Consider the following 26,289-nt stretch of genomic DNA (forward strand, 5'->3'; position numbering starts at 1 on the left):
TTGAAAGAAGTGAGCGCCGTCAGGAGGGCCGTCTTACTCTATGAGGAAGATCGGAACCTCCGAGGGGCTCTTTGGGGGGCCCTGAGGCTCCCCAGGACCACTTAGGGTCCCAAGAGGGTATGGAGCGGAGATGAGGCGGATTCCGCCCTCTCGCTGCTTAGGAACCTGGTGACCAGGTCGTGTTGCCCTAGAAACTTTCCACCGACTGAGTCGTGATGAGTGGCAATAGCGACTACATACACTTTCAGTGTGGAAGGGAGATGTTAGTCTCCAGTCTCGTGAGGAGGGGAACACAATCCTGATCAAGCACCTCAGTGGGTCTTTCTCGTTGAGAAAGACACCAGGACGAGAAGAGGCACCGTCTAGAGGCGTGTAACCGCCTAGTAGATGGGGCCCTAGCCTGGGTGATGGTCTCAGCCGTATAGGGGGAGTAGCCATCTTAGGATCTTCTCGTCCCGTCTAGAGACCAGACATGGGTGTTCCAGAGGTCTGATCTGGGATGCCAGAACGTGTCCTTCCCCTGAGAGAGCAGGTCCTCTGTCAGGGGAATGGTTCAGGGGGAGTCGCTGTCCAGAGCATCGGCTCTGAGGCCAAGTGCGGTTAGACCGGTGTGGTGTAACCAATAACACTTGGTGCTCCTGCTCCCTGACCTTGCACAGAGTCTGTACAAGAAGGCTCCTGGGGGGGGGAAGGTGTGCTTCCGCCCATCCCGCGGCCAGCTGTGCGCAAGGATATCCGTGCCGAGGGCAGGGACTATCAAGCGGGCAAATGGTGGTGTTACGGGAGGTGAACAGGTTTTACCTGGGCCTACCCGAACAGCCTCCAAATGAGCTGGACTGCACGGGGGTGGAGTCGCCACTCTCCACGAGGCATAAACTGGCGAGAAAGCACGTCGGCTGTCTAGTTCAGTTTGCCCGGGGTGTGTGGCCTGCAGGGAACGAGTCACCTGTTGACTCCACCGGAGGAGGCGTCGAGCAAGTTGTGTTTAGCTGCTGTGTGCGAACGCCACCCTGACGATCTGTATTCGCTACAGCTATAGTGCTGTCCTCGGAACAGCACGTGCATGTCTCGCACGAGAGGCCGTAGCCTGCTCAGTGCAAGTAGCATAGCCCACAACTCTTGGCAATTGATATGCCAGCGCAGGCGGGGGTTCGTCCAACACCCCACCTGCGTGCCCGTTGCACACTACACCGCACCCCTGCAGGGAGACTTCAGTCGTCACCACGACCTGCCTCATAACCTGCTCAGAGGGACCTGAGTCCGTCGAAAAAGTCATAAAGACTAGGGGTTATGGTGCGTCGGCAGCAGGGCGGCATCACCATGCGCCTGCTGCCGGTGTGCCACGCTCTCCTCGGAACTCGACTCTGAAACCAGTGTTGGAGCGGTGTCATGTGCATCAACTCGAGGGGTATTAGCCCGCGAGGACGCCATGTGTCCCAGGAGCCTCTGAATTGTTTCAGGGGGACCGCTGTCTGCCTAAAAATGTTCATTTCAGACAGTTCAACACTGGTTGGGCACAACTGCGGACAGGTGTGCCGACATGGTGACAGAGCTGAGTTCCATACCGAGAAAGAGGATGCTCTGCACTGGGGAGAGCTTGCCCCTCTCTTGGTTGACCTGGAGTCCCAATCGACCTAGGTGCCGGAGCACCAGGTCCCTTTGTGTACATAACAGATCTCGCGAGTGTGCCAAGATAGGCCAGTCGCTGAGATAGTTTAGTACCCGCTCGCCTTCCTCCTCTCAGGGAGAAAGGGCGGTCAGGGACAGACCGAAAGGGAGGACTCTGTACTGATATGCCCGCCTCTCGCACGCGAACCGTGGGAACGGCCGGTGTCGAGGAGGATCGAGACATGAAAGTAAGCGTCCTTCAGGTCGATTGCCACGAACCAATCCTGACACCTCATAGATGTCGGGACGCGCCTCTGTGTGAGCACCCTGAATGGCAGCTTGTGAAGGTGCTCTGTTCAGGGTACGCAGCCTTTGGGGGCAACCCGCCGTCTTTCTTGGGAACGATGAAGTGCGGGTGGTGACCCACTGAACATCTTGGTTTTGAGGGACGAACTCGATGCCTGTTTTGCCAGAAGGGTGGGGACCTCTACCCGAAGTACGGAGGCGTCCCTGCCTCTGACAGAGGGAGAGATGATGCCCCGAAACTTGGGTGAGTCTCTGGCGAACTGGATCGAGTAACCAAGACGGACCGCCCTCATTAGCCAGCGAGACAGTGTGGGCAGCTCTCGAGCTCCCAGGGACTGTGACAGGGTGACCAAGGGGACGGTCTGCTTCATCATTCCCACGGGGGGTGGTTCGTCGGCTGGCGGAGCTAACCATGTCGCGGGGAGTCCCCGGAGGGAAGGTTTTTGCTCCGCCTGCTTACCTGCCTGGCGGGACAACGGCACGCACTGTCGGTTTGAGAGTGGTGACGGCTGTCGTATATGTGTACGACCTCACGCCTCGCCAGGGTGTGAGGTCGGTTCGCCGAGCACAGTCCAGTGGAGTGTGCGATCGGCTGCAAGTAAACCCGGGGAGAACAAAAAACTCAGTGAGTAAGTGGGCGCCAAGCCCTAACAAGGGCCCGGCTTTGGTGACGAGGCAGGAGTCGTCCCGTACCGACCGATCAGAGCCGTGGCTGTGAAGGTTCGGGCCCGATGTTGTTCTCCCTGGGGTCTTCCCGTCAGTGTCCCTTCTCGCGAGGAGGTTGCTGACGGGGTGGAGGTTTCCCCCTCGACCTCTGCTTCCGGGGTGCCGCCTGTGGGGGCACAGGAACCGGAGCCGATGTCGAAAGGGTCCTGGGTTGCAGGGAAGCAGACGTCACGTGAGATCTCGGAGGCCTGTAGGCGGCCGAGTCGCGGCGTGAAAAAAATGTGGTTAATTGCCACTGTCTGCTTCGCCGTCAAAAAACTGCTGAGCGCAGTCCTCGACGGTGTTACCAACAACCCACCCTGCGAGATGAGTGCATCAAGAAAGCGGACTTCCTTGCTGTCACTCTTCTGCACAAGGTATAGCCGGGGGTGTCTCTCCTGGACCACTACCGTGGACATCGTCCGACCCAGGGCCCGTGCCGCCGCCTTAGTCGCCCGTAGAGCGCTGTCAGCGGTGGCACGGAGATCCTGCATTATACCCGGGTCGGCCTTACCCTCGTGGAGCCCTCTCAACGCCCTGGCCTGGCGGACCTGCAGGATGGCCAAGGCATAGAGAGAGGAGGCAGCCTGGCCCGCAACATCGCAAGCTTTCGACACCAGTGATGCCGAAGTCTTACGTGCTTTGGACGGTAGGAGTGGTCGATCCCCCCCCAGGTGGTAGCCGTCCGCGGCACAGGTGCACCGCAGGCGGACGTTCCACCCGGGGGATCTCGACGCAGTCCTTGGCTGCCTCACCATCGAGGGAAGTAAGGGAGCCGGAGCTGGTTTCACTGGAACGGTCCGTGAGAGGAGCGTTCCAAGTTTTACACAGCTCCTCATGCACCTCCGGGAAAAACATGGCACCCGGGGTGGGCGCGGTTTGCACCGCGCACCGACCTCGGGAACCACGTATCCCCGGGTTAGCACGGATGACATCACTTCTGCTTCCTCCTGAACTCGACCGCTGGGGGTGGAGTTTGGATTCGGCAGAGTCGGATGCCAGTCTCCCTCCGATGCTGCGAGCGACATCTCATCTACGTCACACATCGTTTCCGAGTGTGTGCGTGAGGATCCGGACGGTATGCCACCGCCGGTTGGGGAACGTTCAGAAGAGCGAATCGGGGTGCGATCGGCCCGTGAGCACTTGGCTGGCGGGTTTACGTTCGCAGAGTTCCCCGTATCACTAACGCTGCTAACGTGGGTGGTCATCGGGGCCGTAGCCACAGATGTCACAGCCCGGGTAGCAGACGAAATGGTGGCTGGTTCCCGTAGGAAGACAGCCACCCGTGACCGCAACTTCTGAATGACAATCTGCCCGCAGTGCAGGCAGATGTGTCAACGAACGCTGCTTCAGTGTGCTGGACGCCCAGACACCTAATGCAGCGATCGTGTCCATCCCCCTCCTCGATGAGGGTGCCGCACCCAAGAGAACAGCGGGACATGCCGCGCTGGAGAATGCTCAGTCAGTCCTGAAAAGGACTTTTAGAAAAAATCTCTAACACCTCCGGAACCGCCGAGACGCCCAGGGGAAGGTCGCTGCAGAAAGGGACGATCCGCTGTAACACGTCGTAGCACCAGCGTGTAGTTGTAGAGGATTGAATCCTGAGTTGTACTCATGAGCGATGGCTCTGAAGAACAAAAGGTAAGTGAATGCTGCACGCCGGCCTCCTTTTATACCGGATTTCCGGGGGCGGAGCCCGGCATGCAAATTGCATTCGCCAAATTTCATTGGCCTTTTCTATAGTAGTCAGAGTTGATTGGTTCTCAAGGGCGAACCCCATCTGTCGTTCTCGACACAACGTCGAGAGACCGACAGAAAGGGAACTAATTTCCCAATGTAATGAAACTAATCAACTTGATTTAACATAACATATTTAACATAAAAGTCACACTTTGCTGTTTCAGTTGACCTTCATATTATAGACATATGAAAGCAAAGAGGCGTTTCCCGACGTGATGGTGCAAACTGTAAAGTGATTTTGATTGGAGAGTGAATTATAATAGTCAGGAACATTTTCCAATTTTTGTTGGAAGAATCTGTATTTTATTGTTATTTTAAAATCAACCACTTGAAAATCGATGATGTATGGACAGTTCTCATCTTCTCCATCCAATCAAGGGCCTCCTTCTTCCACAGGCTTTGGGGCTCCTTCTTCACCTAGCCCTTATGTTATTCTGGCCCTCAGGTATTTGTGAAAGGTCATGCGTGTTGTGAGATGTGATTGGAAATATTCATAAAGCAGTTTTTGTATGTGGTTTCAGATATAAATATTGCAGATTTATATTATTTCCATAGCCTGCAGGGACAGCAAAATAACAAGTTCATTATTGGACATGCAAATAATTAGTTTCAATTTAATTACACAGAAACGCATATTGGGTTCACTTCACAGGAAAGGGAATTATCTTCATTTTTGACTATAATAATTAAAGCTTACTGCAAGTTTCAAGGGTTGTTCTATGGTGTTTTAGTGTTGTGAAGGAAATGCTGTTGTTTTAGGGGCTCACTTACCGGATCATTCCCTCCTTCAGTGTAAGTCTATGGGTACTGTTATAGCAAACCTCTTGCTAACAAGCCACACAATTTAAGATGACAATTTAAATATTCTAAAGTTGCATTTAATATCTGGACTCAAAAATGCACATGAGGCAGAAGAGCATTTTGTTTTCTTTGTTTTAATTTCCTTTTTCCTGTTTTTCACAAGATAACAGTTAGTTTTTCTTTCTTATTTTTAAATGTCACAAGAAAAGTAAGTATATATCTGGAGAAAAACAAGAATTCGATGGCTTTGATGGAAAGTGACCTGCTTATTTGCCATATATGTAAATATTAGAGCTGTCAAACGATTAATCAGGATCCAGAATAAAAGTATGTGGTTACTTTTGTACATACACATATGTTTTTTTTTTTAAATTATATATAATATAAATTATTGGTAAATATAAATACATACATGTAAATATTTCCTAAATATGTTTGGGACAAAGACGAAAAAGGGTTTAAGCATGAAAACAATAAGTGTATACTGCTTTAAATTGTTATTATTTTTCTGTTTTCTGTTCAATTGAATTGAATTTTTGTTTCTGCTTTCTGAGCAAAAAATAAATTTTTACCTTATTTACAGAAGACACTCACTTACATGTCATTCAGTGTAACAATCTTGTCAGGCATATTTTCATCAAAAATCTATTTAGATGTACACACATATGTCATTTTTAGATTAAAATAAAAAATTGCCACTATCCTAGGTTTTCCCTATTTGTCAATAAAATGTTTTTACTCACTTTCTGAGAGCAGCTGAATCAGTGGATTGCATGGACATTTGGTGCAGTGCAGTTGTGCAGCGCTAATCGCCCTCAGCACTATGACCTTACGAAACTCTTTTTCCTACATCATCAGTGTAGAGATGAATCAGGACTGAGACAGCAATGGCTCGACATGCCCTGTAAAACCGCAAAAATAATTTTCCGTTCAATGTTTTAATGAAACTGGCTTGCTAGCTTTTAAACCAAAATGACCACAGCCCTCAAACAGTTTTGGCTATAATGTGTTGATTCATTGTCCATGCCTTTCTGTTTGGTTTGTCTAACATCATCTTTATTCTCTTGCCTGACAGCTACATTTTGTTCCCCCAGAGAAGCCTGAATGTTCATAATCACCCAATAATCTGAAGTCTTGCTGCTGTTATCGGAAAAAATGGAGAAAACACAAATTTAATGAGCTGTGTATATCCCGCACGCTTGACAGAAGGGTGAACCAGCGGCATCAACAGGACACCCACACATCCAGAGCTGTAACTTCATAATTTTGTGTTTGCCGATATCACAAGTAGTTGGTCCATCTAAGCGTATGTTTATATTGTGGGCTTTTGCGAATGGTAGTGCTACTGTTTAGAGATTTTTCCTATGATTTTTTCAATGATATCATTGTGCATGCTTCTTGAGTAACTTGTTCAACCCAATTTATTGTACATTTTACATTACATTTAGGCATTTGGCAGACGCTTTTATCCAAAGCGACTTACATTGCTTTATCCTATACATTTATACATAGGTATTTGCAATCCCCTGGGATCGAACCCACAACCTTGCATTGTTAACGCAATGGTCTTACCACTGAGCTACAGGAAAGCTGTATTCCTTTTTAAATAGCACGTTTAACTTGGCATTAAAAATCTTCAAATATTATTTTAGTGTTAGGCGGTGAAGAGCATTTGGACTGGAATGTTATTCCTCGATGAACGAAAAAACATACAGAAAGTGTTTGTGTCAGCTAAGAGAACACACAGTTCTAAGAGAACAGTTACCAAACCATCCTTAGAAATAGTGTAAGTCATGACAAAGTGGTGTAAAAGCACAAACTTTTCAGTTTGCTACTTAAACTCCCTCCGGCTTCTGAATTCTTCAAATATTAATGTCCTCACTTTTTTTGTACTATTTCGGTTGTGTTGTGGATGGAGGACTGTTGAAGCCTTGCTGCTGATGTGAACCTTTCGAAAAGGCTTAGGACATTAATTCTGAATGAGTGTGTGTTTGTGTATGTGTGTTCACGCTTGTAAATGGGAGATGGGGCTAAGACTTTTTTCAAAAGCTGATCCCCACAGGACTATCCAGATGCTATTCATCTCTATTTTTATAGATTAATCCACCTTATGGACTGGGTAACATGCTTAATGCATCACATTCTGTTCGACCGTGCAAATTCAGTCCGGAATATATGAGTCATTGCAGATGGTAGGCCTAGTTAAAAAATGCTTTCACACTTGAGCTTTTGGTGTGGGTTGGAGTTTGACGTCACAGTTTAGTTGGTTTCAAAGCTGTGTTATGAACTCTGTTTCAGTTATGCTTGAAAATAAAGTCATGTGGATTGGTATGAAAGCAATTTAACTTGGAGACGTGAACTGCTATTGTTTGATTATTTTTGTAAAAAGCACTCACTAACAAGCAGCCAGTTTGTTTATATGCAATGTGAACTTTTTACACGGTCCCTTATCCATCTTTTCCTAATATTTAAATCACTTAATTTGCTTTTATATTCACGCATTTGGCAGACGCTTTGGATAAGTGACTTCCATTTTAGGTATACTTTCTATCATTAGTGTGTTCCCTGAGATCAAAATAGTCGTTTTTGCGCTCTCAAAATGGTGAACAAGACATTGCGGTATCTATTCTGTTCACACAGCGAAGTAACTAATTGCTGAACAAGTTAAAAAAAGCATTTGGAGAAGATTGACACAAGCCAGGCTGATATCAGAAGCTGTGAGCAGATTAAGCCCCTAAACAAACTCTGTTGACCTGCGAGAGATTTATTCGTTTGTTCCATGAGGAATTAGAGGCTTAACCTTGCAAGGTGGGGTGGAACACTCTGATAAGAGATCAGATGTTATGCTCTATCTGTGTGCCTTATCTCTGTTTAATCTGGAATACTAATTCCTGCCTACGTACTGATGCATGTCATTGGGCTATCATATTTAGATTTCATCATAGAAAAGAACAAAAAGCATTACAGCCCTTCATAAAGGACAAATAGGCAACAGTTTGTGCATGCCTTTTTTAATTTTTGCACTGAATTCCTAACACATAAATTTTCACAAAATACTTGTGACTGAGCTTTAAATGGTCAGTTGTAATATTTAAAGGGATCATTCACCCAAAAATGAAAATTCTGTCGTCATTTACTCATTTACATTATAAAAAACTGTAGAAATTGCTTTGTCCTCTTGAACACAAAGGAAGATATTTGGAAGAACATCAGAAACCAAACGGATATCATCCCCTATTTACTACCATAGAACACTGTAAAACAACTATTAAGATTTACTTAATTTTTTTGTGTAAATTTGTGCAAAATTTTCAAAACAAATTTAACTAGAGTTTACTTAAAAAACTGTGTAAAAAACTTGGGCAAATTTACACAGAAATTAAGTAAATCCTATAGTTGTTATTTACAGTGCTATGGGAGTCAATGTGGATGAGATCTGCTTGGTCACTGACATTCTTTCAAATATCTTCCTTTGTGTATAGCAGAACAAATAAATGTATACAGATTTGTACCAACCTGAAGGTAAATGACAACAGAATTTTCATTTTTGTGTGAACTATCCTTTTGATGGTCAATGTATTAACATTTTGGTTAGGTCACAGATGTAGTTCATATAAGTTTGAAATATAGTCTTAAAATTTGTTGGACCACTTTAATTATAAAATACTATTATGATTCATTTTCTGTTCTTACTATGAAAAAAGCTTTAAACAAAAAAAATGTTGTCTGTCAAAGGTCTATTCACTTTTTGAAGTTACGTAACCATCAGTGCCTGGAAAAGGCTGCTTTCCGCATAACCTAGTCTATGTTTCTTCAAATATTTTTAGACCACTGCCATCAACACGCACACACACAAACAAATGGTCTCACTCGCCAGGCTTAATCCTCTGTAAAATGGGGATTAAACAAACTCTTAGACAGATTTGGAGGAAGTTTGTACATGTGTGGCTTTGAGTGAGTCAACCAAAGCTAGTATAATCCCTTTTAAATTATAATAGGAATTTCTACCTTATCTTCAGTTAGGAAATGCTTTCTCTCTAATGTGAATACCTTTTAGACAATCACTTAGCTGCGTCTATATTAATGTCACAATATCCAATTCTCACTACATAAATATTGTGGTCCAAAAATCTCGATAATGCTTTTTAATCTCAATATTTATCCAAATGTTTATAAAAACAAAAAAATGATGCCATCAGTGAAATTAATTAATTTAGTTATTTGGTCAATGAATCACACTTAAAATAAAAGTGTATAAGGCAGAGAGAGAGTCTGTTACCATTGTTATGGATATGGCGAAATGTTTAATGGGTGCTGAATATTTACAATATTATGATATATATATATTATGACAATTTGATAATTGCGTTTTTTATATGCTGTTATTCTCGATACCGTTATTGTGACACCACAAATTTTTATCATATATGATAACATCAGAATTCATAATGTTTTACTATATTAGATTTTTTTTTGGAGGCAGTTAAATATACTCCAATAATGTAGAAGTTTTCTTTCCATTGATTTATTAAAGCAACCCACACGCTTGGTACATTGATTTAAAAGTTTTGCTTTTGGCAGACATTTTTATTTAAAGGAATTTATAGTGTATTCAATATACATTTTATCATTATATACTCTCAGTAAGTAGTTAACACAGCACTAGCAACACATATAATGTAACCATATAATGTAAGAAAGGCTTTTGGTCATGTCGCCAACATCTACTTATCGCATCAAAAACTTGGGGACCAAGTCACTCAAACCATAAATTTAATAGAAAGCCTGTAATACAACTTTAATGTATATCAAATGAATCCTTAATTTATTCATTGTGAATGTGAAAAAAACGTACTGAGTAGGAAAACTTGCCAGGAGAAATGCCAGTCAGTATATGTTTAGAATGTGGGAACAGATTTCCTTTAACTCCAAAACCCAATTTATAAACCCAATTTATACTTTAAAGTGATAAAACTTCAGCTACACAAACTTGAGACTAATGTTGTGTTTACGAATTTAAAAATGATACATTTCCTCCCCTGCTGTCAGAAAGACGTCTTTCATCTTTTTAAAAGCCTAGGGACTGCCTAAGACTAGAAGCTCCTTTGAAATGTAATTTTATTCCAAATCAGATTGCCGTGCTTTTGATTAATTTTAGCATGTTGTTCGTCTTTAAACAGATATATCCCATTGAAGTTTCCTGTTGATTTCTTTCAAGCACACCTTGGTTATCCACAGTGTTGAAAGATTAACTTTGGATTGTTTTTATAATAGCCAGGTGTAGTTTTGGGTCAATGATTTTAACACAAGGTAAAGTTTTGTTTACACAGCTGTTTATTCACTTAGCCCAATGACCAAATCTATGTTTTTTTTTAATAGATTCAAAAAGTCATTATCCATGTCATAGCAGTTAGACTTGCTACAGTAATTGCTCTGAGCGCTGTTGTTTGCACAATTACTAACCCAGTTTAAAGTCACACCTAGTAAAGAAAACACATTGTAAGGCTATTTATTATAATAACAATTCATTATCACACCTTTCATGCCCATGTCCTTGTGTTGGCTTGAAAAATTGTACTGCGTTGTGTGCTTTTCATTTGTATCTTTCTTTTGTTGGCTTAAATGGATAGTTCACCCAAAATAGAATCTGTCATTATGAATGACCTTCTTTCTTTAGGGGAACACAAAAGAAGATATTTTGCAGAAAGTTGGAAACCGAACAGCACCTGCACCCATTAACTCTATTGTATCGACACAAAACCAATGCAAGTGAACGGGTGCCAGTTAACAACATTCTTCAAAATGCCTTCTATGGTGTTCTGCAGAAAAAAGAAAGTCATACAAGTGTGAAATTACAAGAGGGTGAATATATGATGGCAGATTTTCATTTTTGGGTAAACTATCACTTTAACCCATGCCAACCATGAAAACGGGTTATGCCTACACTGTAAGAACTTTAAAAATACAGTAAGTTACTTGTCAATGGCTGCCAATAAGTAACTGTAATTGTTTATTACAGTAAGTTACTTGTCAATGGCTGCCAGTAAGTAACTGTGATTGTTTATTACAGTAAGTTACTTGTCAATGGCTGCCAGTAAGTAACTGTGATTGTTTTTTACAGTAAGTTACTTGTCAATGTCTGCCAGTAAGTAACCGTGATTGTTATTACAGTAAGTTACTTGTCAATGGCTGCCAGTTAGTAACTGTGATTGTTTATTACAATAAGTTACTTGTCAACGGCTGTCAGTTAGTTACTGTGTTTTTTTCATTTAATGTAGATGATTTTGAATAAAAGCCCCTGACTTAAGAATATAATTATTAATGTTGTTTTAGTTTACTTACTTTCTTGGGATGACTGCTTAAAAGTGAACCTAGAGCCTAAACCGAAATGAATCACAGATCACTTATTCTGGTTTGGTATGTTTATGACTTAACGTAAAACACAGTTTGAAAACATTTCCTAAACAAACAACAAAATGCTAAAATATAATTAAGAAAAATAATAATATTTATTATTATACACAGCTGAACGGATTGTTCCACATAAAGATTTCTGAAAAACATATAATAAATAGTAAATTATAACATATACATTTAAAAAATATTTAGATTCACCGCAATCACAATGAAGGCTGCTGCAGGTCGGAATACGTGGTCGCGTCAAAAGGTGCTGCGTTGCCAAAGAGTATAGATACCAAGAGGCAAAACTCAAATAGTTTCTGGCAGGCTAATGTTTTTGAAATCATGTATTATTATCATTCAGGTTGGATTTCAGCTTCAATGTTTTACAAAACAGCTCATATTGCTATCGAGAAAGATAAAAAGACAAGTCACTTTCACAGCGGAAATCGCAGGGCGCTGGTGTTGCAATGGAACGTTCTATTGAGTTTTGGCTCTTGGTATCTACAGTCTTTGGCCGTCTGCGACAGCGGCGCTACTCTCGGACGGCGTGTGACATCAAAGTACCGCAAGAGCGATTGTAATAGTTACGGAACAAGCTGCACTCAGATTAAGGGTGCAGGAAGTTGACGTCGTGGGCCACAGAATTTAGAACCACCAGTAGCCTACATCATAAGCCGTGATTGTGATTGGGGAGAACCAATCAACTCTGACTACTATAGAAAAGGCCAATGAAATTTGGCGAATTAAATTTGTATGCCGGGCTCCGCACCCGGATATCCGTTATAAAAGGAAGCCGGCGTGCAGCATTCATTTACCTCTTGTTCTGTAGAGCCTGAGAGCCTCTCACGACTGCAGCAGAATACGATACGTGTTTGTGGCATAAGAGACACAACGTCTCGTTCCCTCCATCAGGGAATTGAGGTTACATACATAACCAAGACGTTCCCTTTCTGTCGGTCTCTCAACGTTGTGTCGATAACGAAAGATGGGGTTGCCTATGGAAAACGCCACAACGCTGTATCGCGTCACAATCTCAGCGAAGCGACGGTAACAAGCCTGGGCGTGTCAGCTCAAAGCTTCGTGAAACTGTAACCTTCCAGTGTGGTGGTCGGGGGGTCCCAGAGCTTTCTTGGAGAAAGATGGGTACAGCCCTGACCGGTAACCTTTCACAGACGGGGCCTTATCTCTTTACTGGCGAGAGGCCGTCCGGCTCGGGTTTACACCGGGTGAGCGCAAGTCTTAATCAGAGAAGCGCTGCAGAGGTCACCTCCTACCCGTGGGGAGAATATAAGTATGGTCTCGTCCTTGGAGGAGAACGCATGGAACGTGCGGACTGGGTAGTTTACCGCGAGGTGGAGGTCCACCTGGGGAAGCTCATGGGTTACCATGTGTGGGAACCATTGTCATGAGGGTATAGCAGACGGAACAGCCCACAGTGGGGTTTTTACTGCGTCTGATAGCACCAGGCTTTTAAGAACTATCTGTGATAGGTCATATGGTGTCCCGGCCTAAGGGGGAAGGCTGCTCTGCCCAGCCAACCCCCAGGGAGTGCTTGCTTAGTGATGGATGGAATGCCTGTTCTTAACCAGTGTCTGGGTAAGAAGGAAGGTTGGTGAGGTACCAGTTTCTTAACCATGTGTTTGGGTAAGAAGAAAGGTAGATAGCACACTGATCCAACCTCTTGGAGGGTGGGAAGGTGCTTTTGCAGGCATACGCCCCCCCGGATGCCAGTCCTACATGTCGCCACGCAGGACGTGGGCTGACACCGGGTTTACGCGAAGGTTGTTAACCCTTGCGAAGGTGTTTGGGCGTAGCCCAACCCGCAGCTCTATAGATGTCTGCTAGAGAGGCGCTTCTGGCCAGTGCCCAGGAGGCTATACCCCGTGTGGAGTGAGCCTTCAGTGGGCATGGGAGATTCTGAGATCGACCCAGTGCGCCAGCCTCTGCTTGGAGACAGCCTTCCCCTTCTGCTGTCCTCCAATACAGACAAGGAGCTGGTCAGAGCTACTGAAGCTCTGCATGCGGTCCAGGACACAACACGGATCGGGTTGGGTCTTCCTCCCCGATGGGGAGCGCCTGCAAGTTCACCACTTGGTCCTGATAGGGAGTAGTTGGAACTTTGGGCACGTATCCGGGCCTGGGTCTCAGGATGACGTGAGAGTTACCAGGGCCGAATTTAAGGCAATCCGGGGACACAGAGAATGCTCGGAGATCCCCTACCCTCTTGAGCACCAACAGGGGGGCCGTCTTACTCAGGTGACCCACATTAAAGTCCAAGAGGGTATGGAGCGGAGATGAGGCGGATTCTGCCCTCTCGCGCTCCTTAGGAACCTTGTGACCAGGTCGTGTTGCCCTAGAAATTTTCCATCAACTGAGTCGTGATGAGTGGCGATAGCGATTACATACACTTTCAGCGTGGAGGGGAGATGTTAGTCTCCAGTCTCGTAAGAAGGACAACACAATCCTGATCGAGCACCTCAGTGGGTCTTTTTCACTGAGAGAGACACCAGGACGAGAAGAGGCACCGTCTAGAGGCGTGTAACTGCCTAGTAGATGGGGCCCTAGCCTGGGTGATGGTCTCTTCCGTAGAGGGAGAGTAGCCATCTCAGGATCTTCTCGTCCCGTCTAGAGACCAGACATGGGTGTTCCAGAGGTCTGATCTGGGATGCCAGAACGTGTCCTTCCCCTGAGAGAGCAGGTCCTCTGTCAGGGGAATGGTTCAGGGGGAGTCGCTGTCCAGAGCATCAACTCTGAAGCCAAGTGTGGTTAAACCAGTGTGGTGTAACCAATAACGCTTGGTGCTCCTCCTGACCTTGCACAGTGTCTGTGCAAGGAGGCTTCTTGGGTGGAAGGTGTGGTTCCGCCCGTCAGCTGAGCGCCAGGGCATCCGTGCCGAGGGGGGCCTCGGTCAGGGAGTACCAAAGCAGACAATGGGTGGTGTCGCTGGAGGCAAAGAGGACTATCTGTGCCTGTCCGAACAGCACCCAAATGAGCTGGACCGGGGGTGGAGTGGCCACTCTCCGCAAGGCGTATACTGACGAGAGAGCGCGTCGGCTGTCTGGTTCAGTTTGCCTGGGATGTGTGTGGCCCGCAGGGAGCGGATCACCTGCTAACTCCACAGGAGGAGGCGTCGGGCAAGTTGTGTTAGCTTCCGGGAGCGTACGCCACCCTGGCGATGTATGGTACAGCTGTCGTGCTGTCCCGGAGGACCAACACGTGCTGGCCCTGCACTAGAGGCCGGAGCCTTCTCAGCGCAAGCCGCACAGCCCACAACTCTAGGCAATTGCATGCCAGCTTAGACGGGGGGCTGTCCAGCGCCCCGCTACTGCGTGCCCGTTGCACACTCGCCCCACGCCTGCAGCGAGGCGTCCGTCGTAACCACGACGTGCTTCGTAACCTGCAACGCGGGGAACCCCGCCCTGAGGAAGGTCATGGAAGACCAAGGGGTTAGGGTGCGTCGGCAGAAGGGCGACATCACCGAGCGAAGGCTCTGAAGAACAAAAGGTAAATGAATGCTGCACGCCGGCTTCCTTTTATACTGGATATCCGGGGGCGGAGCCCGGCATGCAAATTTAATTCGCCAAATTTCATTGGCCTTTTCTATAGTAGTCAGAGTTGATTGGTTCTCAAGGGCGAACCCCATCTGTCGTTCTCGACAGAACGTCGAGAGACCGACAGAAAGGGAACCACATGACAAATCAATAAAAGATTTAATTGAGAAAAGTCTATTTTCACAAAAATATTTAATTATCAATTCACAGAAGGTTATAAAACAGTTCAATGTTTAATGTCTAGTTGTGCTAGACTCAAAAGAAAAAAAGCTACTAAAAGCTTGTGCAAGACGTTTGTATCCTTTAAATAATGATCATACTTTGATTTGAATTATGTCCCATTTCATATGCTCTGAATATCAGACTTTTTCAATTCCAAGTTTAACTGTAATACCTCTGAACTGGGAAAATATATATTTTATTTATTTAAACCCTTTATAATATAGAACTATGAAAATTCATGCTTGATTGTTGTGATTTACCACAGGTCAGTGTTGGTTAGGTTAACAAAGTCGTTCTTTCTAATACATTCCTCTAATGTGATTTTCACAATATTTGATCAGTATTGTAATTTCTCACTGAATATACTTTAATGCTCTGTGACCTCCTATACGTTTTTTCCAGTGCATGAACACAGGGAATTACAGTAGATTTCACATGTATTTTTTACAGTGTATATACTGTATTTATATGGAAGTGACTTCTGGTTAATACGTAGTCAATGGTACACACGGTTAATTTTGATAAACACTAAAGCTTGTAGCATTGCGAGTTATGATTTCAAAGCAGCTTTCCCAACATTGGTTCTGCATTGATGTTACCCATTCGAGACTTGTTTGATATTTGAGCAGGTAGACGGTGGCAATCCCAAATGGCCTTCTACTGCAGTATCCTTGAGTTGGCACTTATTTCAGAAGTCTTATACTCCGACGCGGAGCAGTATAAATCACATGTAATAGCCAAGAAAAGTTAGGGAGTTGAAATAGAGGTTAAAGGAGAGAGCGAGATAATCTGTTTTAGCAAATGGGATTTCTGCCCTCCACATGTCAGAAGTCTGCAGAGCTAAAATAACAACATAACTTTTATTAACTCATCCAGATGACATCTGGAGTAATACAGCTTTAACATTCTGCCAGAGTTTCTTTTTATCTGGTTTGATGGACTGGAGGTCCAGCACCATGGACGAGGCTAAGAGGATAAGAGGGTGTCTATGGACATGCTACTTTTTGGATGGCCATGTGTTGTCTTTTGTTTTATATCATGTATTTTGGATTTAGTAATGATGTCACTTTCTGTTTTGTGTAGGTCCGCCATAAATATATACATTTTTCCAGGTGTGCCTTGGACAGTTTACTATATATACTTATGTATATGTGGATTCATTTTCAAATTGAAATCCAACCCAATAACTCAAAATCATTTCATAACATCATATAAAAATCATGGTTAAACTTACCTTTTTGAATTAAAACAGTTTTGAACAAATACGTACTTGGTCAATGAATGATTTTCATTAAGGATTGGTGTTTTTAACATGATTGTATATAAAGAATGTGAAGCTGACGTCACGCCGTATGTTGCATGTTGGGGTGGCGCTGCCATCTTGGGAGGATCATACTCCACTGCTATTGTTGTTTTGATATGTACCATTACTTGTTTTGTTTTTATTTATGGTGAAATCAAAGGTGGTAGAACCATGACTTCTTGAACAACTCTGCGTAATGCTATTGCAAGTGTTTTAACACAACTAACTTAGATATATTTTCTAATCAAACAAGAAAAACGAAAAAAAAAACTGCATTGAACACACTAGCAGCAATCCTCCCATGATGGCAGAACATTCAACGCGGTGTGACGTCGATTAACAAGCTCTATTGACCCCTGGAGTTTATGCATAACGTGACCATTTCTCTCTCTTGTTTTTTACTCTCACAGGAACCAGACGGTTCTGCACCAGTTCTGCTGTCCAGCTCCGGATGCCCCTGAGTCCGACTCTCAGGCCTGTGTCCCTAGGTAGGAGAGAGTGCTTGGTGCATTCTAACCAAATACTCAATTGCCACAGTAAAAAACTGCTCTTCTGGTTACTGATGGTGCTAGGCAACACAACTGCCCTATAGTTACACCTGTCTTGAAGTGGTTATGAGTCTTTTCATGCCTTATCTTCATCCCACCGGGATATCACATAGACTAGGGATTTGCCCAAATACCAAGATTTTATTCGGAAGTCACGAATAATGACTTTAATAAGAATAATAGGAAAAATATTCACTGTGTGTCTCTAAGAAGTTCATAGTTTATTCAGAATGCAGCTCTTTTCTGACACGCATGAGATGACAGATTCGTGCAACCAAATTTAGATACCAAAAGACAAAGAACAAGATAGAAAAAAGAAAAGTGCAAGCAAGGATAGACAGCCAGTCACGCATTTTTTTTAATGGTGATTTATGATATGTTTTCACTAAAATAACATTCTGGAGAAAAAATTTTTTTCCGTGTTGTCGAGCATAAATGAGCTTTTAACTATGGCAAAGCAGAAAAATGACAATTAAACTAGTCCAAGTTTTCTCAAGCCTTGCAGCAGTGTTTTGTGTGGAATCTATCAATATCTGTGTCATAATCATGAGAAAAATGATGTCCGAATCACGAGTGAATCGTTTGTTAGAGTCTGGTTATTTATGAATCGCTTGTTTGAGTCAGTTTATTTTAGTTAATTGGGGAATCCTAATGATTCATTCACGAAAAATAACTGATATGACTTAACTTCAGTTCAACTCACTCGTTCAACGATCCTCGTTTCTTTGACTGAAGCTGCTGTGTAAACTTCATAATAATAATTATAATACATAAATTCCATCCATAATTTCTGTTAAGTTAATGATAGGTTTGAATTGAATTACTTCTGTATTGTCCAGGATTTGTGATGTAAACACATTTGGTTAAAATTCCAGTATAGACCAATTTACAAGATGTAAACACTGGTCAAGAACCACTTTCACTTTCATTTTCAGTTTTTATTAATTTATTATTATCATTTATTTATCTTACCTATGTAAGTAAATCTTAAAGATATTTGTTTAACATTTTAAATTGGTTAATATTCCGTTCCTTGAATTTTGTTTAAACGTTAGTGTAATGAAGCACTTCCGGTTTTCGTTTTAATTTTGAAAAGATATTTTGTTCAAACTTTTGTGTCGTGTTAAAGCAACACTTTGTAGTTTTTCGAATAATGTCTTTAAAACGATTTCAATGGTAGAACAACTCTTAACTGGACAAGTTCTACCCCCGGTGCTATCAGAGCAGCCTCAAAATGGCTACAACCACACTCTGTAAGTTCTGTGTTCATGTCAGAACAACCAGCCCTGCCCATCCCCTGCCTGCGGAAGAGTTTGTAATGGTTTCCAAATGATGTTGCTGCATTCGCTGGTTTTATCAATTTAGTTAACAAATTCATGTGTTTTGCACTGCCCACGGGGAAGCAAATACAGCGACATTATTTACGACACTGGTAACAGACAATTGCGCATATCAACCACATGGGGTAGCAGTCAGCAAAAGTTCTATAGTGTGGCTTTAAAGAACTAAAACAGGAAGTTCTTCTGGACCCGCGCTGAACCATAAATAACAACAACGTTTGGTTTAAGCCCCGCCCACTTTAACTGGTTTAATCTTAATTCCGAGACAAATACAAATGATTTTGAAATTGATAAAGATACAAATACAGATATTGGCTGCGCTGCACACCTCTAACCTTGATAGAGTGAGATCTCATAATATTTCCTTTAAATCCGACTTTATATATTAAACTTTACGGACATGTTTGAGAGTAAGGTAATTCAGTCGTGTTAAGCCAGAGGCTACAAGTAATTTTCCATTCTGTTAGCGTAGTCGTGTTTACACAATTTTTAAGATAAGGATTTTGCTACTTGATGATTGCTCAGATCAATCAAATAGAGATCTAAACCCATATCTTACCATAACTTTAGTAATTTAAAGGGAATTTAAATGACACAGCATCAAAACCTACACCTCCATTGCCGCTATGCTGATACTATAACATGAACCATAACTATGCATTATAAGTGAATTATCCACGAGTATTCCAACAGGATAAACCATTACCTTGAGAGTCAGATAAAGCAAATAAACATTGTTTTCACACATTCATTAAAAAAAGAAACCCCGGCATGTTATTTGAAACCATTATAACTCTTTAGTTTCTGCAGTTTAGAAGCTTTACAAATTGCCTTGAATTGGTGGGAAGGCTTCAATAGTAATTAATGAAAGCACTTTACAGAGGGCTGTATCGAAATGGATGGTTCAAAGAAAATAGGAGCACAGCAAGTAACGCAAGCTGGTATTGATGACGGTATACTCTTCCATTGTTAGCGTGGAATGCCGCAGTCTCCCACTGAGAAGCCTCTAAATCACAGTATAAGCTCCACAGAGTGCAAAAGTTATTGAATTAGACCCAGAAGGAACGCTAGAATCAAGCAAACTAGAACGAGGTAATCGTTTCACTCCCATAGGTTTGCCCTGTGTACTGCAGTGGAGGAAATAACATGACATTTATCAAATTCAAGTTTTTTGAGTCACCTATACTCCAACCAATACAATCCTTAACAATGTAGGTTATTTGTCCTTTAAATACGACCCATAGGAGTGCCTACTAAATTAGGGTCTCTAACGTTTCGTTTTTTATTGCAGAAACGCAATCTTAATGATGCAGATAAATGTTAGAGCAGCATTGTCTTGTGAATGTGAATTAGTCTGAAATATATGTAAACATCATGAGAATGAAAATCCAATTGTAACACATCTAAATATTAACAGAAAAGCAAACCACTTCAGACAGGACAGTAACAGCAGTCCATGGGTTGCTGGTTGCAGTTTGTTTGCTTTCAGAGAATCTTAGTTTTCATTTTCTGTTGTCTGTCACCTCTGACTGTTTGTCAATGAGTCAATGTTCATGTTTCTTGCTTCATCATGCTGCTGCATTCACCAGCACCTATTCATTCATGTCATGTTCTGCTTACTCATAATTTATCATTTGATCATGTGTTATAAATGCTGTTACTACAATGTAATAACAGCATAACTGTGTAATAGCAAGTAAAAATACAATACAATAAACAATTCTCAAAAGTAAAGAAGGAAAGAAAGATAGAATAAATGAAAGAAACAAAAGAAAGAAAGAAAGAAAGAAAGAAAGAAAGAAAGAAAGAAAGGAAGAATTTTCGTTGGTGAGAAACTGTTCAACAAAACGTTATGCCACCTTTTCATTCCTTACGACAGAATGTCTTATAGTACCACATATCTTATGGTACTCTATGTTAGTTTCAAACGTATTGGTAGTTAAGTGTTCTACTGTATAGGGGCAACTATTCATTCATTATTCATGATTTATTAAAAGCTAGCAGGTGAGTATTGTCCTATCTAGAGGTCAAATAGGCAGCTTAAAAGGCAAAATTGTTGGTCTTGCGTTAAAGAATTTGTTATTAGTGCTAAAGTCTATACATCCAACACCATTAAAACATCTCAGATGTTCTGGTAAATCACCTTTTAACTCATTAACGTCACCTTTCACCATAACAGCTTTGTGAGGATACCAGGGTGTTATTTTTGCATGCTAATGACGCTGTAGAGTACTGGCTTGTGTTTGTGTGTCTGCTTTACTTGAACATTGTAACTTTTGTCACACTCAAAGAAAAAAATATGGTTAAATGCCTTTTTAGCAAAAAGGGTGGGGGCATACTTTCTGACACTCATTTGGGATGTAGGTGAAAACAAAACATTAAAGCAAATTTTTATTTTGCTTTTTCTGGAGGATTGGGCTATATAATAAAATAGTGATGAGTTGTTGTCATCACTCACCTAAAAATATATCATTATCGTGTATAATTAGCTTTGTATGTTTTATTGCACAAAATGCAATACTAAGCAAATAAATCAGAAACACTTCACTTCAGAAATCTGCCAGGCTGTAATCTGATTGGCTGGCTTTATGCAATGTATAGGAATAAGGTTACACAGGTTTATCAGCACAAGAGAAAACAAATCAAAGTAAAAGGTTTATTTATAAGGTTTGAATATGAAGATTCCAGTAAATTGTGATCTTGGCATAAAATATAATCTCACCAAAGAGGAATTTGTATTGAATTTGTTTGGATTGTATGAGTGAACGGCACATTCCAAATAAACATAACAAACAAGAAACATTGTTTATGAGATGTTACCCATAATGTTCTTTCCACACCAGCAGCAGTGATGGTTTCTACAGCCTTCTTCCTTGGTCTGCAGGAAGAGATATTATTAGTGTAATATCTGTCAGATCTAGGAACAAGGGGTTCTCAGATAGAAAACTCGCTCTAAGAAAAACACATCATGACAAGCAGCAGCTGCGACCCTCCTTTAAAAACACATTCCAGTTGATACGACCGGACTGGACCAGAATCCAGGACCTTTTATTATTCCATAATGGGTATTGTTTCTAAGATAAAAAATCACTGTTTATTATGGCACGTTAAAATTTCACAAACTACACAATGCCTGTATGTAATGCAGATTACTTTTTTATTTACATTTGAGGGAAAACATGAACCATTACATGGCCTAGAATCATACACTATGTATGAAAACCGGTAGTAAAATACTCCACTTCCTGGCTTTCTGGATTCAAATCACTTCCCGTCGACTTGACATGCTTTAATTTGATGTTTCATGAAAATTTGCATTCTAGCAAAATGAATAACTGAATATTATCAGTTATAAACTTACACTGACATCATTGCATTCGAAGAACAAGTGAAAAACGTTACATTTTCAATCTGTCATTTTAACAACAGGTTAGTGACAACACGTGATGTCACAAACATTTAAACATAAACATGTGTTCTGTATGCCAAATTTCTCTGTACCTGTAAACTACACTTTTATTACCCTAATGACATTACGTTATGGGTATCTTTCTCTTTGCATAGATGCCTCAGTTGTTACTGATAAATTTAATTAGATTTAAGTGATTCACATCTTCGCTTTGGCACAGATTGATTATAATCCCCCACATTTGTACCTGCTGTCTATCACTGTTGCTACATTTAATGTGCTGGGCTGTCAAGTGTTAAATAATAAAATGAACAGTCATTAATTAAGTCATTAATTAGTATTAACAAACTGGGTGCCAACAAGCATTTAGATAACAAGAAGAGACACAGGAAGGTATTTCAACTGCTTTTGAGAAAATCTGATTATTTGGCCTGAAAAATATCCCAAAAAAATATCCCAAAATATCCTGTCAAATAATCTACAAACTGTAATGAATTCATTGAAAAATATTTTTAACATATTTCTTAACAGAGCAGGACGTTGGATATTTAAAATGTAATAGTAAATTATAAATATATAAATATGTTTTAAAACTATTCAGCAAAAATGGCAGTATAGCAAAATGTTATAGCAAAATATATAAATGGCAAAAATTGTTAAGTTGTTGGTCCATTGCAATACATGGTTAATATTACTTGTGTGAAATAAACAAGTCTGGTGTTGCGACTTGATGTCCAACATCCAACTTTAGTTTCAAAGTAAAACCAGAACAGCTAAACAGATGACCTCAAATCTAACAGATGTCTTCAAACATTTTTAATAAGGGCAACTTAAATAATGCAGTTTGTCTTTTATAATGATATGGTTATGTTTCAGACTACAGCAAAGCAATTACACAGGGTTAATGGTCTCCGTTCAGGTGTTGTGAAACATCCCTATACACATAGAGGTTATTGAGCATGCAAATGCACTAGTAATTAGAACCTTTTTTCTTTTAATGAGTGTTTTCTAAATTTCTTTCATTTAAATGTTCTGTCTCTCTGTGTGACCTTTCTCTCAGCACACAGTTTCAATATGATTTTGCACGTTACCCCTATCCTTTGACCTTACTGGCTTATCATGCTGTTGTCATGGAAACAGAGGCCAGTGCTGGAGGATGTGCAGACATGCCCATTTATGCAGGCAGTCTCTTAAAAATAGGATTCAAAATCAGGTGGTTGTAGAAAGTGATAAAAGGCTTCCTGAGTCATGCTTTGAGATGTGAGATATCTGCCCATTTTCCTGTAACAAGAGTCAAAATTCCACAGACTCTTACATTTATGCATTTGGCAGACTTACATTGCATTATCCTATACATTACCCACGACCTTGGCGTTGTTAGCGCCATTCTCTAACCACTGAGCTACAGGAAAGCTTGTCATAAATAATTTGTCTTGCCATCTTTTTCTCATTTATCAACTATATTTGCACAAAGACTTGTAATCATATGCTGAAACGGTACAAGCATACAAAAATATTAGTGCGATGAATGAGATGCAGAGAATGTGAAAAAAAGAAGAGAATCACAAAAATTGCTGCATCTGCTTAGAATGTTAAAAGGAATAAAACACTGGGAAAACGTTACATTTATGTAACATATATCATTTCAGAGCTCTGAATAAATCTTTCAGAGAGTCAAAAGATCTGGTAAAGGATTCGAGAGGGCAGGCGCTCACCTGCAATGCAGCAAAGTGTTGGAAAACTCTTCAACTGCTTTTCTGATGCAGATGGTGTAGATGCAGAAAATGTTGTGTTTGTAAGTGTTTGTTGCAGCTGATGATGTTCTTGGAAGTATTTCCACGTTCAAGATTGTAGTCAAAGAATTTTCTTGCGGGTGCTAAGGGGGGAGCTTAACACTTTAGAGGGTGGGCTCGTAAAATCATTAAATGAATAAATGCCTTAATTTTGCCGTTTAAATACATAACGTCTTCTTTAAAATAATGTTGTAGCCTACACTTTTACCATGGGTGCTTTTAGTTATTGTTTATTAAATAAGAACATTTTAGAACAAGCTAGCATTATATGCTGTTCTTTTTTGTTGAAAACATTATGCAATGTGTAAAGAAACAAACGTATTTATGAACTAAACAAACAAAAACAAAAAACAGACCATGGCGTTACCATAAAGTGAAGATTAACCAAAACTTTGAATATATTCACAATCGGCCCCAAACCCCATATAGTCTATTGTAGTTTTACAATTATGTAACTTTAACGTAAACAAAGAAAGCACTCGCCCTCCACGAACAAAAACAACACAACATCTGATTTGACACAACGGGAATAACAATCCGCTTTACCTGCTCTTGAGGTACTCTATGTGGTAAAATGGAGAGCTTATCTTTCAAGGTCAATGCAATTTGTTTTAAGTAACGTTTTATTGAGTTTGCTGCTACCCAAAAGTCACATTTTCTTACACTAAAGTACTGGAACAGAATTGATAACAGATGCCAATCAAACATTATCCAAAAATACATAATTTATTTTGTATTGATTTTGGACATTATTAGCTTGTTTGTAATTATATTTAAATCAATAAAGTAATCATATTTGGAGAAATAAAATTCATCTTTGGTAGTAGGGACAATATGCCCGTCAGGTCTGTTTAGTTACGTTGCCAGTCGTTCCCAACCTTACCTTACAACCTTGTTATTAAACACCCGTGAGCATTTTTTTTTCTTTTTTTCATTTTATTAAGAATAGTTTGCTTAATGATCTGATATGTCATGGGGAAAAATAGTTGGCAGGTGTAAGATTTGAACCTGCGACGATGTGAAGTAGTCAACATAGGCTTACTCTCTACGCCATTGGAGACGCTAGTTGGCCAGGGCCATTCAGAAACTGGTGTATACAGCCTCTGCTTACAAGACTATTTGCAATCAGTGTAAATAGACACTCTGTAAAGATATTAGGAAATCATTGGGGGTGTTTTGCCGGGGCTAAGCAGCTTTCTGATGGGGCTATAGCCCTAGCCACCCCCTCCCCCTAGCGCAGACACTATCTATCGATTCTGCGATCTAAATGGCTTGAGTCCCTTCTTTAGTTTAAATTTCAAGATTTTCTAGCAGAAATCTGATCTCTAATTAACAAATATAATAATTTCCATAGCACAAACAGAAGTTTCTGTTGCTTAATACTTATCAGTGTGCATTATTTGTTACAATCCCCAAAGTAATAGTAAACGAAACTTGGGCTTTATAGACGTTTTCAGTGAAATAAAGTTTGTATACTGTGTTTCGAGAAAAGTTGTAGCATTTAATAAAATGGTCCTTCAAATGGCCTTCTCCCTTGAGGATTGAGCTATTTTTAGCAAAATTGCAGCAGAATTTTAATGTCACCTAACAAGATTCCAGATTTTTGTAAAACGAGTGGGAAGATCTATCTCTTTCTTAAATGGGGTCTCTTGGGAGATCTCAAGAAAAGATAATGAGCAGGAGACTTTTAAAGAACATGTGAAGTGTCCTTACAATCTCCCCAAACTCCCAAACGGTTTACACTGTATTCCTATCACGCTGCACATTCTGTTGCTTATTTATTTCTAATGGCTCAACATAAGATTGCTCATGGCTAAAGGTGCAGTAGGGAAGTCGATAAACCATCCTACTGCTATGCATTTGGTTAATAGGCAACAGTGGACATTGGCTTTCAACCCTCTGTGGTAAAACGTCTAACTTAGCTTGGACAAATACTGACATGATAAAATTTGATAATTGATTTGTGGTATAAAATGTAATAATATCAAAACTTTTACCAAGTGCCATTCAGACTACTAACTTAATTTAATACATAAGTGCTATTTATTGATCCATCTCTGATCCAAAATGGGGCTGAGCAGGGCAGCTGTGTTGCGAGCTCCAAACACTTTACACTGTTTGTCTGCTTTATTTGGCCAAGAAATGCCCAATTTAAATCGCTCACAGTGCATTCAGGTTATAGCTTTTATACATTTATTTAGTATGTGCGTTTCTCGGAAATCAAACCCCTGAGCTTGTATTGCTAGTGCCATGCCCTGTGTATATTCAAGTGCCTTATTATGTTGTTTCTTGCAGCCTCCTGTGAGTGGAATACTGTGTGTGAACAACAGTTTGTCAGGCATGTTCGCCACCCTCCCTGCTGTGTGCATGGCACATGCGAACCCATGCCAGATTGTAGCAGGCTGATACATGAGAAATGGATTTAAGTGGGTTTCTTTTCACACTTGTCAAAAAAGATCCAAAACTGAACCGAATAATGATTCAAATCTTCAACGTCTCTGCATACAACAGATGTCTGTGTGCGGTGGGAGATATTCTGGAACCCTATGTGAACTGATTGA

General features: G+C 41.3%; 1 protein-coding gene across 1 annotated transcript in view; it reads left to right on the forward strand.

Moving 5' to 3' along the window:
- iqsec3a (IQ motif and Sec7 domain ArfGEF 3a) overlaps positions 1-26,289 on the forward strand; it is a 189,141-nt gene that overhangs the window by 92,674 nt on the left and 70,178 nt on the right. Inside the window, exon 4 of the mRNA XM_056747447.1 lies at positions 17,049-17,126. Within this exon, the coding sequence (XP_056603425.1) occupies positions 17,049-17,126 (78 nt within the window). The remainder of the gene's footprint in view (positions 1-17,048; positions 17,127-26,289) is intronic.

The sequence above is a fragment of the Triplophysa dalaica genome, chromosome 5 (assembly GCF_015846415.1).
Source record: "Triplophysa dalaica isolate WHDGS20190420 chromosome 5, ASM1584641v1, whole genome shotgun sequence".
Classification (NCBI taxonomy): Eukaryota; Metazoa; Chordata; class Actinopteri; order Cypriniformes; family Nemacheilidae; genus Triplophysa; species Triplophysa dalaica.